This window comes from Oncorhynchus keta, unplaced genomic scaffold (genome assembly GCF_023373465.1).
Source record: "Oncorhynchus keta strain PuntledgeMale-10-30-2019 unplaced genomic scaffold, Oket_V2 Un_contig_3731_pilon_pilon, whole genome shotgun sequence".
Lineage (NCBI taxonomy): Eukaryota > Metazoa > Chordata > Actinopteri > Salmoniformes > Salmonidae > Oncorhynchus > Oncorhynchus keta.
In genome coordinates, this window is record NW_026287399.1 from 28415 (window position 1) to 41423 (window position 13009).

General features: G+C 38.8%; 1 protein-coding gene across 1 annotated transcript in view; it reads right to left on the reverse strand.

The window, feature by feature from the left end:
* LOC127924144 (NACHT, LRR and PYD domains-containing protein 12-like) overlaps positions 1-13009 on the reverse strand; it is a 49578-nt gene that overhangs the window by 18275 nt on the left and 18294 nt on the right. Inside the window, 8 exon segments of the mRNA XM_052508589.1 lie at positions 632-805; positions 1509-1682; positions 1953-2211; positions 2214-3743; positions 6969-7191; positions 7321-7405; positions 7745-7861; positions 9661-9777. Of these exon segments, the coding sequence (XP_052364549.1) occupies positions 632-805; positions 1509-1682; positions 1953-2211; positions 2214-3743; positions 6969-7191; positions 7321-7405; positions 7745-7861; positions 9661-9777 (2679 nt within the window).

Consider the following 13009-nt stretch of genomic DNA (forward strand, 5'->3'; position numbering starts at 1 on the left):
TACCATTCCAGTGGTTTACTTGCTATATTGTATTTACTTCGCCACCATGGCCTTTTTTTTGCCTTTACCTCCCTTCTCACCTCATTTGCTCACATCGTATATAGACTCGTTTATACTGTATTATTGACTGTATGTTTGTTTTACTCCATGTGTAACTCTGTGTCGTATCTGTCGAACTGCTTTGCTTTATCTTGGCCAGGTCGCAATTGTAAATGAGAACTTGTTCTCAACTTGCCTACCTGGTTAAATAAAGGTGAAATAAAAAATAAAAATAAAATTAACGAATCTGCATTGCAGGCATGGAATATGGGACCAAATACTAAACTTTTGACTAAAATAATTTATCCAAAATATTATTACTTTTTCAAATGGGAGAACTAGATACATAAAGTGTTTTCATTTATAAACTGTAAAATATATATCTATGAAAATACATTGAAATAAAATGTGACATTCTGTACTGTCTCCTAATATGAAACATTCTATCTCAAATCCAAAATGCTGGAGCACCACATTTAAAACTGTAATCTTCACTGTCCAAACACATATGGTGTGGACTATGTGTGTCTGGTAAACACATGTGTATCTGGTGAACAGTTACCACTTGTTGACCAACTACAGGAATACTGACCTCAGAGTCTCCAGTTTACAGTGGGAATTCCCCAGTCCAGCAGAGAGCAGCTCCACTCCTGAATCCTTCAGGTCATTGTTACTCAGGTCCAGCTCTCTCAGGTGTGAGGGGTTTGACTTCAGAGCTGAGACCAGAGAAGCACAGCCTTCCTCTGTGACTAGACAGCCTGACAACCTGCAAAGAGTCAAATCATATTAAAATCACACTGCTATTCTTTGGTGGTGAAAATAGTGGCAGTATATTTTTTCAACATATTCAGATATATCAGTGTCCTGAAACCTGCCATATCTATTCATAAATTAATGTATCATCATTAAAAATGACAAATGATCAAATCATTACCTGATTTGTATAGTACAAATATTATAGTAGACTGACCAGACCAGTTTAAAAAGCAGTATCAGTCAGAAGACAGACAGTGAGGAATCAGATTTAGATTGTATTGAGTATACAGTCCACACCATATCTATTTAGACAGTGAGGTATCAGATTTAGATTGTATTGAGTATACAGTCCACACCATATATATTTAGACAGTGAGTATCAGATTTAGATTGTATTGAGTAAACAGTCCACACCATATCTATTTAGACAGTGAGGTATCAGATATAGATTGTATTGAGTATACAGTCCACACCATATCTATTTAGACAGTGAGGAATCAGATTTAGATTGTATTGAGTATACAGTCCACACCATATCTATTTAGACAGTGAGGTATCAGATTTAGATTGTATTGAGTATACAGTCCACACCATATCTATTTAGACAGTGAGGTATCAGATTTAGATTATATTGAGTATACAGTCCACAACATATCTATTTAGACAGTGAAGCTAACAGTTATCACTTGTTGACCAACTACAGGAATACTGACCTCAGAGTCTCCAGTTTACAGTGGGGATTCCCCAGTCCAGCAGAGAGCAGCTTCACTCCTGAATCCTTCAGGTCATTGTTACTCAGGTCCAGCTCTCTCAGGTGTGAGGGGTTTGACTCCAGAGCTGAGACCAGAGAAGCACAGCCTTTCTCTGTGACTCCACAGCCTGACAACCTGCAAAGAGATCATCATGACTTCACAAACACACTGTTAATGTAACGATTAGTGTAGAAGGACAATGGTAGATGCATTTGGTTTATTCTCTCAAACAACATAACATATTCCGTCTCCTAGAATTGTATGGTCATATTGTTATACTAATGTGAAAATCAATGCATTTATTCAATGTGTTTTTCAATATATACATATTATAATACATATTTCTCTCTAAACTGAATATTTCTTCCTGATGATTAGTTCTTAAATGTCATTTTATTTACTCACAGAACATCTCTGGAGGCTTTGACCACTGGCAGCAGCCTCAGAAGACCTTCCTCTGATCTGGAGTATTTCTTCAGGTCAAACACATCCAGCTCCTTTTCTGAAGTCAGCAACACAAAGACCAGAGCTGACCACTGTGCAGGTGACAGTTTGGGTTTTGAGAGACTTCCTGATCTCAGGTATCTTTGGATCTCCTCCACTAGAGAATGGTCATTCAGTTCATTCAGACAGTGGAACAGATTGATGCTCCTCTCTGGAGAGGATTCTCCCTGATCTTCTCCTTGATGTACTTGACTGTTTCTTCATGGCTCTGTGAGCTGCTTCTTGTCTTTGTCAGTAGACCTCGTAAGTGCTTCTGATTGGACTCCAGTGAGAGGCCCAGAAGGAAGCGGAGGAAAAGGTCCAGGTTTCCCGTCTCACTTTGTAAGGCTTTATCCACAGCACTCTTGAAGACAGTAACTTCAGGCTTGTCTCTGAACAGCGAAGCAAAGATGCTGGACTTTGTTTGCGGTTCGGCCATTAGATTCTCATTGTTGTTGATGAATGAGAGGAACACATATACAGCAGCCAGAAACTCCTGAATGCTCAGATGAACAAAGCAGTACACCTTGTCCTGGCACAGCCCACATTCCTCTTTAAAGAGCTGTGTGCACAATCCTGAGTACACTGAGGCTTCATTAACATCAATTCCAGCCTCTTTCAGGTCTTCTTCATAGAAAATCAGATTGCCCTTCACAAGCTGCTGAAAAGCCAGTTTTCCCAGTGACAGAATGCTCTCTTTATTCCTGTGTGGACCTGTCTCTTCTTTCCCAAGATACTTTTCATTCTTCTGTTTGGTATGAAACACCACAAGGTGTGTGTACATCTCAGTCAGAGTCTTGGGCATCTCTTCTCTCTTATGTTCCAGCATGTGTTCAAGGACTATAGCAGAAATCCAACAGAAGACTGGAATGTGGCACATGATGTGGAGGCTCCTTGATGTCTTTATGTGTGAGATGATTCTGCTGGCCAGGTCCTCATCACTGAATCTCTTCCTGAAGTACTCCTCCTTCTGTGGGTCATTGAACCCTCGTACCTCTGTCACCTGGTCAACACACCCTGAAGGAATCTTATTGGCTGCTGCAGGTCGGGTAGTTATCCAGAGGAGAGCAGAGGGAAGCAGATTTCCCTTGATGAGATTTGTCAGCAGAACATCCACTGAGGTTGACTCTGTGACGTCACAACAGATCTTGTTCTTCTGGAAGTCTAGGGGCAGTCGGCACTCATCCAGACCATCAAAGATGAACACAACTTTGTACTTGTCGTAGTTGGAGATTCTTGATTCTTTGGTTTCCATTGAGAAGTGATTGAGAAGTTTAATGAAAGTGTGTTTGTCCCCTTTCATCAAATTCAGCTCCCGGAAAGGGAATGAAAACACAAATTGGACATCCTGATTTGCTTTTCCTTCAGCCCAGTCCAGAATGAACTTCTGCACAGAGACTGTTTTTCCAATGCCAGCGACTCCCTTTGTCAGCACAGTTCTGATAGGTTTATCTTGTCCAGTTAAGGGTTTGAAGATGTCGTTACATTTGATTGGAGTCTCTGGTCTTGCTTGTTTCCTGGTTGTTGTCTCAATCTGTCTCAGCTCATGTTCATTATTGACCTCTCCTGTTCCACCCTCTGTGATGTAGAGCTCTGTGTAGATCTTATTGAGAAGTGTTGGGTTTCCTTGTTTAGCGATCCCCTCAAATACACATTGAAACTTCTTCTTTAGATTAGATTTAAGTTCACGTTGGCAAATCACAGCAAGCTCATCTGAATGAAGAAATACCACAGAGGATATTAATATTACGTCTGTTTTAATGTCTACAGTATTGTAGGACTGTTATAAAGTTTTTTTTAATCAATAATGACTAATTATGTATACATTTCAATCAGGACTGACTAATCAGAATACTATTATGTTACTGTATATGTACTAATCAGAATACTATTATGTTACTGTATATGTACTAATCAGAATACTATTATGTTACTGTATATGTACTAATCAGAATACTATTATGTTACTGTATAGATGTATGAATTTTCTTTTAATCCTAGTACTGAATATAATGTGTGTAAATATAATCAAGAATGAGAACAATGACTGTCTGTTCCTTGGTAAAAATGAATGAACTTATCGTCAGATTGGCTAGAATGATGATCTACACAGGAAGACCTTGGCTTGGTCATAAATTATCTAAAGTGGTGGGAGAACCATACTGTACTATAACTATACTGTACTATAACTATACTGTACTATACTATATATAACTATACTGCCATTGTACTATACTGTACTATAACTATACTGCCATTGTACTATACTGTACTATAACTATACTGCCATTGTACTATACTGTACTATAACTATACTGCCATTGTACTATACTGTACTATAACTATACTGCCATTGTACTATACTGTACTATACTGCCATTGTACTATACTGCACTATAACTATACTGCCATTGTACTATACTGCACTATAACTATACTGCCATTGTACTATACTGTACTATAACTATACTGCCATTGTACTATACTGCACTATAACTATACTGCCATTGTACTATACTGTACTATAACTATACTGCCATTGTACTATACTGTACTATACTGCCATTGTACTATACTGCACTATAACTATACTGCCATTGTACTATACTGCACTATAACTATACTGCCATTGTACTATACTGCACTATAACTATACTGCCATTGTACTATACTGTACTATAACTATACTGCCATTGTACTATACTGCACTATAACTATACTGCCATTGTACTATACTGCACTATAACTATACTGCCATTGTACTATACTGTACTATAACTATACTGCCATTGTACTATACTGTACTATAACTATACTGCCATTGTACTATACTGTACTATACTGCACTATAACTATACTGCCATTGTACTATACTGTACTATAACTATACTGCCATTGTACTATACTATACTATAACTATACTGCCATTGTACTATACTATACTATAACTATACTGCCATTGTACTATACTGTACTATAAATATACTGCCATTGTACTATACTGTACTATAACTACACTGCCATTGTACTATACTGCACTATAACTATACTGCCATTGTACTATACTGTACTATAACTATACTGCCATTGTACTATACTATACTATAACTATACTGCCATTGTACTATACTATACTATAACTATACTGCCATTGTACTATACTGCACTATAAATATACTGCCATTGTACTATACTGTACTATAACTATACTGCCATTGTACTATACTGCACTATAACTATACTGCCATTGTACTATACTGTACTATAACTATACTGCCATTGTACTATACTGTACTATAACTATACTGCCATTGTACTATACTGTACTATAACTATACTGCCATTGTACTATACTGTACTATAACTATACTGCCATTGTACTATACTGCACTATAACTATACTGCCATTGTACTATACTATACTGTAACTATACTGCCATTGTACTATACTATACTGCAACTATACTATATATAACTATACTGCCATTGTACTATACTGTACTATAACTATACTGCCATTGTACTATACTGTACTATAACTATACTGCCATTGTACTATACTATACTATAACTATACTGCCATTGTACTATACTGTACTATAACTACACTGCCATTGTACTATACTGTACTATAACTATACTGCCATTGTACTATACTGTACTATAACTATAGAGCCATTGTACTATACTATACTATAACTATAGAGCCATTGTACTATACTGTACTATAACTATACTGCCATTGTACTATACTGTACTATAACTATACTGCCATTGTACTATACTGTACTATAACTATACTGCCATTGTACTATACTGTACTATAACTATACTGCCATTGTACTATACTGCACTATAACTATACTGCCATTGTACTATACTATACTGTAACTATACTGCCATTGTACTATACTATACTGCAACTATACTATATATAACTATACTGCCATTGTACTATACTGTACTATAACTATAGAGCCATTGTACTATACTGTACTATAACTATACTGCCATTGTACTATACTGTACTATAACTATACTGCCATTGTACTATACTGTACTATAACTATACTGCCATTGTACTATACTGTACTATAACTATACTGCCATTGTACTATACTGCACTATAACTATACTGCCATTGTACTATACTATACTGTAACTATACTGCCATTGTACTATACTATACTGCAACTATACTATATATAACTATACTGCCATTGTACTATACTGTACTATAACTATACTGCCATTGTACTATACTGTACTATAACTATACTGCCATTGTACTATACTGTACTATAACTATACTGCCATTGTACTATACTATACTATAACTACACTGCCATTGTACTATACTGCACTATAACTACACTGCCATTGTACTATACTATACTATAACTATACTGCCATTGTACCGGGTGGAGAAGAGACGGGACAGTTCGAAAACTAATGGTGTCATTTTCAGTTTATAATCTGTGGTAAATTGTTTCATGTTCAGTTCTCTCGAGAATAAACGCTGCTGATTGGTTTTGGTCTCTGTCCATTTTATGCAAATAAGAGTCTTACAAATTCTTACGAGTGGACAGAGTGTTTAATTTAATTGGGTATTAAAACATATTAATTCCCGTAACAGATTTTAATTATGATAATTTATTCTCTTAACTGACTGTATAAATGTGTAAATGTTTTCATAATGCATTATAGACTGGTGTGACTGATTATATTATTATTGGTATTATTGATGGTATTATTAATGTTGTCTCTCTCTCTAAATGAATCACCACAACACATCCCTGCTGCTACTTGATGAGGTCACGAGGTGTTGTGTTAAGGCTGCTACAATATCATTGAGTTACACAGCTACTTTAGCTGTACTTTGGCTACAGTTTTTAAATGTTATAAAACATCATTCAACATGAGGCAGACAGATCTTACATTTCTCCAGTGTGTCAGCAAGCTCCTTCTGGTTCATTTTCCTCAGGATGTGCAGTGTGATCTTCAGAGCCCCCTCTCTGGCACTGCTCTCCTGCTTCTCATATTCAGCATCCACCACTTCCTGCTTCTGACTCTCAAAGCCTTCTGGGAGTTCTGGACTAAGAATCCTCTTGAATATCTTCAGCTCGTTCTTCACAAATGTCATAATTTTCTCTTCAAGCATCTGGAATAAATAAAGTAAATGAGTTAAGCAAGAGAAGAAATGCTTTCTCATTAACACATTAATGAATGATTGACAGATCAACTTTTCTTGAGGTAAACAAAAACAAATGTACATAACAGGACCACATACACTGAATATGGAGGCCAGGTCTGTTTGATGACTCTGGGAAGACTGACCACTGAGAATCTCTGACTCTGATCTCTCCTGTTGGTTTCTGTGGACAAAACATGAGGTTACATCTCCTCATCCAGGGAGTACACACACACACACACACACACACACACACACACACACACACACACACACACACACACACACACACACACACACACACACACACACACACACACACACACACACACACACACACACACACACACACACAGGGAGGGAATGTTGTGTTTGTTTAATTTTGTTTTAGGACTTTGAAAATAGACAATATGATGAGCCTATGGATTATGAAAACAACAACAATAAATGGGAAAATGGGAGGAGAAATGACTAGAGACAGTGTTGTTTAACTCACTGACCAGGACCCATGAGTTCTTCTTACCTTTGTTCAGTAGAAAAGTCTCCCTCTCTAAACACTATAGGAGGTTCCATAGACCGGTCACTCTTCATGGACACACAGCTGGGAACAGGGGAGGCTGGTCTCTCCTGCTTGATTGGGCTTCAACACAACAGAGACAAACATTACATCTCTCATCTACTCTGAGCTCAGATGGGAAACAAGAGTTTCATTCCAAAAAGCTATATATCCATTTTCAGAAATGTTTGTAAATTAGCTTTTATTGTTTAAAGAAGTTATGTTTGTTAAGTTTTTTTGCTAAATGAGGAGATGGCACGTGGGTACCTGCTTCTATAAACCAATGAGGAGATGGCACGTGGGTACCTGCTTCTATAAACCAATGAGGAGATGGCACGTGGGTACCTGCTTCTATAAACCAATGAGGAGATGGCATGTGGGTACCTGCTTCTATAAACCAATGAGGAGATGGCACCTGCTCCTATAAACCAATGAGATGCAGCGCGATCTGCGTCACAAATAGAGCTGACTTCTAGACGCTCGTTGACGCGAATAATGAGACTATAAGGAGTACCAGTACTGAGTCAATGTGCAGGGTACCAGGTAATTGAGGTAATAAGGAGGCTATAAGGAGAACCAGTACTGAGTCAATGTGCAGGGTACCAGGTAGTTGAGGTAATAATGAGACTATAAGGAGTACCAGTACTGAGTCAATGTGCAGGGTACGAGGTAGTTGAGGTAATAATGAGACTATAAGGAGAACCAGTACTGAGTCAATGTGCAGGGTACCAGGTAGTTGAGGTAATAATGAGACTATAAGGAGTACCAGTACTGAGTCAATGTGCAGGGTACCAGGTAGTTGAGGTAATACTGAGACTATAAGGAGTACCAGTACTGAGTCAATGTGCAGGGTACCAGGTAGTTGAGGTAATAATGAGACTATAAGGAGAACCAGTACTGAGTCAATGTGCAGGGTACCAGGTAGTTGAGGTAATAATGAGACTATAAGGAGTACCAGTACTGAGTCAATGTGCAGGGTACCAGGTAGTTGAGGTAATACTGAGACTATAAGGAGTACCAGTACTGAGTCAATGTGCAGGGTACCAGGTAGTTGAGGTAATAATGAGACTATAAGGAGTACCAGTACTGAGTCAATGTGCAGGGTACCAGGTAGTTGAGGTAATACTGAGACTATAAGGAGTACCAGTACTGAGTCAATGTGCAGGGTACCAGGTAGTTGAGGTAATAATGAGGCTATTAGGAGTACCAGTACTGAGTCAATGTGCAGGGTACCAGGTAGTTGAGGTAATACTGAGACTATAAGGAGTACCAGTACTGAGTCAATGTGCAGGGTACCAGGTAGTTGAGGTAATAATGAGGCTATTAGGAGAAATAGTACTGAGTCAATGTGCAGGGTACCAGGTAGTTGAGGTAATAATGAGACTATAAGGAGTACCAGTACTGAGTCAATGTGCAGGGTACCAGGTAGTTGAGGTAATAATGAGGCTATTAGGAGAAATAGTACTGAGTCAATGTGCAGGGTACCAGGTAGTTGAGGTAATAATGAGGCTATTAGGAGAAATAGTACTGAGTCAATGTGCAGGGTACCAGGTAGTTGAGGTAATATCCACATGTAGGTAGGGGTATAAGTGACTAGGCAACCAGAATAGAGATTACATCTCCTCATCCAGGGAGTTCAGACACACACACACACACACACACACACACACACACACACACACACACACACACACACACACACACACACACACACAGGGAGGGAATGTTGTGTTTGTTTAATATTGTTTTAGGACTATGAAAATAGACAAAATGATTAGCCTATGGATTATGAAAACAACAACAATAAATGGGAAAATGGGAGGAGAAATGACTAGAGACAGTGTTGTTTAACTCACTGACCAGGACCCATGAGTTCTTCTTACCTTTGTTCAGTAGAAAAGTCTCCCTCTCTAAAGTTTATAGGTTCACGCATAGACTGGTCACTCTTCATGGACACACAGCTGGGAACAGGGGAGGCTGGTCTCTCCTGCTTGATTGGGCTTCAACACAACAGAGACAAACATTACATCTCTCATCTACTCTGAGCTCAGATGGGGAAACATAAGAAGAGTTTCACAAATAGAACTGACTTCCAGACGTTAGTTAATGGCGCGAGCAGTGTGTCATTTTTTATGACGGAATTCATTTAGCGTCGCGAGCGTTGTAGTCAGTCTGTCAGCCCCGCTAAAAGGCTGGTGTCGTTACTCTGCTTCTCCGGGGGATGTTGAGGTAAATTTACTAACCGGGAGGATTGAATTATGTAATTTATTGGAGGGCTGGAAGACGCACTTTCGAGGTTGTTTACTCACAATATCAGATATTAAGATGAATTTTATAATGAATGTTTACTGAGGTTGAGGATCTGACTAGTGATTATTTACCCGGGGTTCAATACCTGCTATTGAGGCGCCCTGAAAATAATATTCAAAAGTTCGGTCCTTGGACACAGAGGGTTTAAACACTAAAGTTACCGTCCATCTAGTGAAGAGAGGAGAACCGGACAGAGGTAGCCAGCATCCGTCAACGAGAGGGGGAGAAGTCTCACCGGGATTTAACAGGTGGAAGAAACAACCGGGGAGCTCCATCGGTCCACAAGAAATGCAGACAGCCGGTGATGATGTAGTGGTAGCTATGGTAACTAGGATGCTGCTGGTAGAGTAGCTATGGTAACTAGGATGCTGCTGGTAGAGTAGCTAGCTAGCTTACCGAGCTGTACCGACTAGCTAGCAGGTCGTTCGTCTGTCCCTCGTCTCGATGATGAATCCAGTGAACCACAAAATGAAACAAGGATAGAGAGTGAAAAGGATCTGGCTACACTCACACTGTCCCTGACCGTAAAGAAAAAAGCAAATTGAACAATAAACTTCGGTGTCTCAACACTAAAACAAACTCTGTAGTTATTCCCCAAGATCACCTCAGTCCACTCTGCGCGTAACCGGCTTGGCGCCACACCGAACGGGGACGCGGACTGTTCTGTACGGGGACGCGGACAGTTCTGTACGGGGACGCGGACAGTTCTGTACGGGGACGCGGACAGTTCCAGAATGCGGACATGAGCAGTGGAACACAATCAACTAAACCCAGTCTTTACAGTGGGTTACATTAGTAATATTCATTTTTTATTATTATGTTAAACAAACATTCAATATTTTGAGATCTGGGACCATGTTCACACAGTGTCTCAGAGTAGAACATTGGTCGTATAAGTGCTGAGAATAAAGACATTTTACACATATGGGTATAAGTGGGTGGGTAACTATGCATGAAGTCTCTAGTCCCACCTAGTCGGCAGATATTTAGGACACCTCGTGAGCTAGTAGATAAGAGTTAACAGCAGGTGTCTTAAGTAGTTAAGAGTTAACATCAGCTGTCCTAAGTAGTTAAGAGTTAACAGCAGGTGTCCTAAGTAGTTAAGAGTTAACAGCAGGTGTCCTAAGTAGTTAAGAGTTAACAGCAGGTGTCTTGATAATACTATAGAATAATGCAGTGAGTCAGTGGTTCCTGCTCCACATGTAATTGTTTTGGAGTAGTTAAAATAATGTTTCGATGTTTGATAGGATCAATCTATAAATAATGTTTTGATATTTGATATGATCAATCCATTAATAATATATGTCTTGTGCTTTTGGCAATGATTTATGTATAATAATTATGTATAACAAGTGATACCATGTATGTCTCTAAAGCGTTTTGTCTTCATTTTGGCAGATTAACTCATGTTTATTCCCCAAGATTAACTCAGGTTTTCACCCAGTGGCTAAGGAATTGGACCTGTGGCCTAAAGTTGGCTGGTTCAAATCCCGGTGTAAAATGTGCGATTTGCCAACTGCTGGGTTGTGTGATGTCATTTATTGACGGGCTGGAAACGTACTCTGTCTTTTCTATTCTGAGGTTGTTTACTCGCAATATCAGATATTAAGATGATTTTTATAATGCATTTATTCTAAGGTTGAGGTTCTGACTAGTGATTATTTACCTGGGATTCAATACCTGCTATAGTCACTTTTTTCTCACCCAAAAGCAACACAGCCCAAATAGGAGATATACAGCAAACTAAAGTAATGAGACCATTTTAGAAAATCATGGGACATATAGTCTGTGGTTGCTGCTATTTTATGTCCATCATATTGCTGCTTGTAGCCTATAACTGATGCTTCATGGTCTATTGCTGCTTGTAGACTATAACTGATGCTTCATGGTCCATCATATTGCTGCTTGTAGACTATAACTGATGCTTCATGGTCCATCATATTGCTGCTTGTAGACTATAACTGATGCTTCATGGTCATATTGCTGCTTGTAGACTATAACTGATGCTTCATGGTCCATCATATTGCTGCTTGTAGTCTATAACTGATGCTTCATGGTCCATCATATTGCTGCTTGTAGACTATAACTGATGCTTCATGGTCCATCATATTGCTGCTTGTAGACTATAACTGATGCTTCATGGTCCATCATATTGCTGCTTGTAGACTATAACTGATGCTTCATGGTCTATTGCTGCTTGTAGACTATAACTGATGCTTCATGGTCCATCATATTGCTGCTTGTAGACTATAACTGATGCTTCATGGTCCATCATATTGCTGCTTGTAGACTATAACTGATGCTTCATGGTCATATTGCTGCTTGTAGACTATAACTGATGCTTCATGGTCCATCATATTGCTGCTTGTAGTCTATAACTGATGCTTCATGGTCCATCATATTGCTGCTTGTAGACTATAACTGATGCTTCATGGTCCATCATATTGCTGCTTGTAGACTATAACTGATGCTTCATGGTCCATCATATTGCTGCTTGTAGTCTATAACTGATGCTTCATGGTCCATCATATTGCTGCTTGTAGACTATAACTGATGCTTCATGGTCCATCATATTGCTGCTTGTAGACTATAACTGATGCTTCATGGTCCATCATATTGCTGCTTGTAGACTATAACTGATGCTTCATGGTCCATCATATTGCTGCTTGTAGTCTATAACTGATGCTTCATGGTCCATCATATTGCTGCTTGTAGACTATAACTGATGCTTCATGGTCCATCATATTGCTGCTTGTAGACTATAACTGATGCTTCATGGTCCATCATATTGCTGCTTGTAGACTATAACTGATGCTTCATGGTCCATCATATTGCTGCTTGTAGACTATAACTGATGCTTCATGGTCCATCATATTGCTGCTTGTAGACTATAACTGATGCTTCATGGTCCATCATATTGCT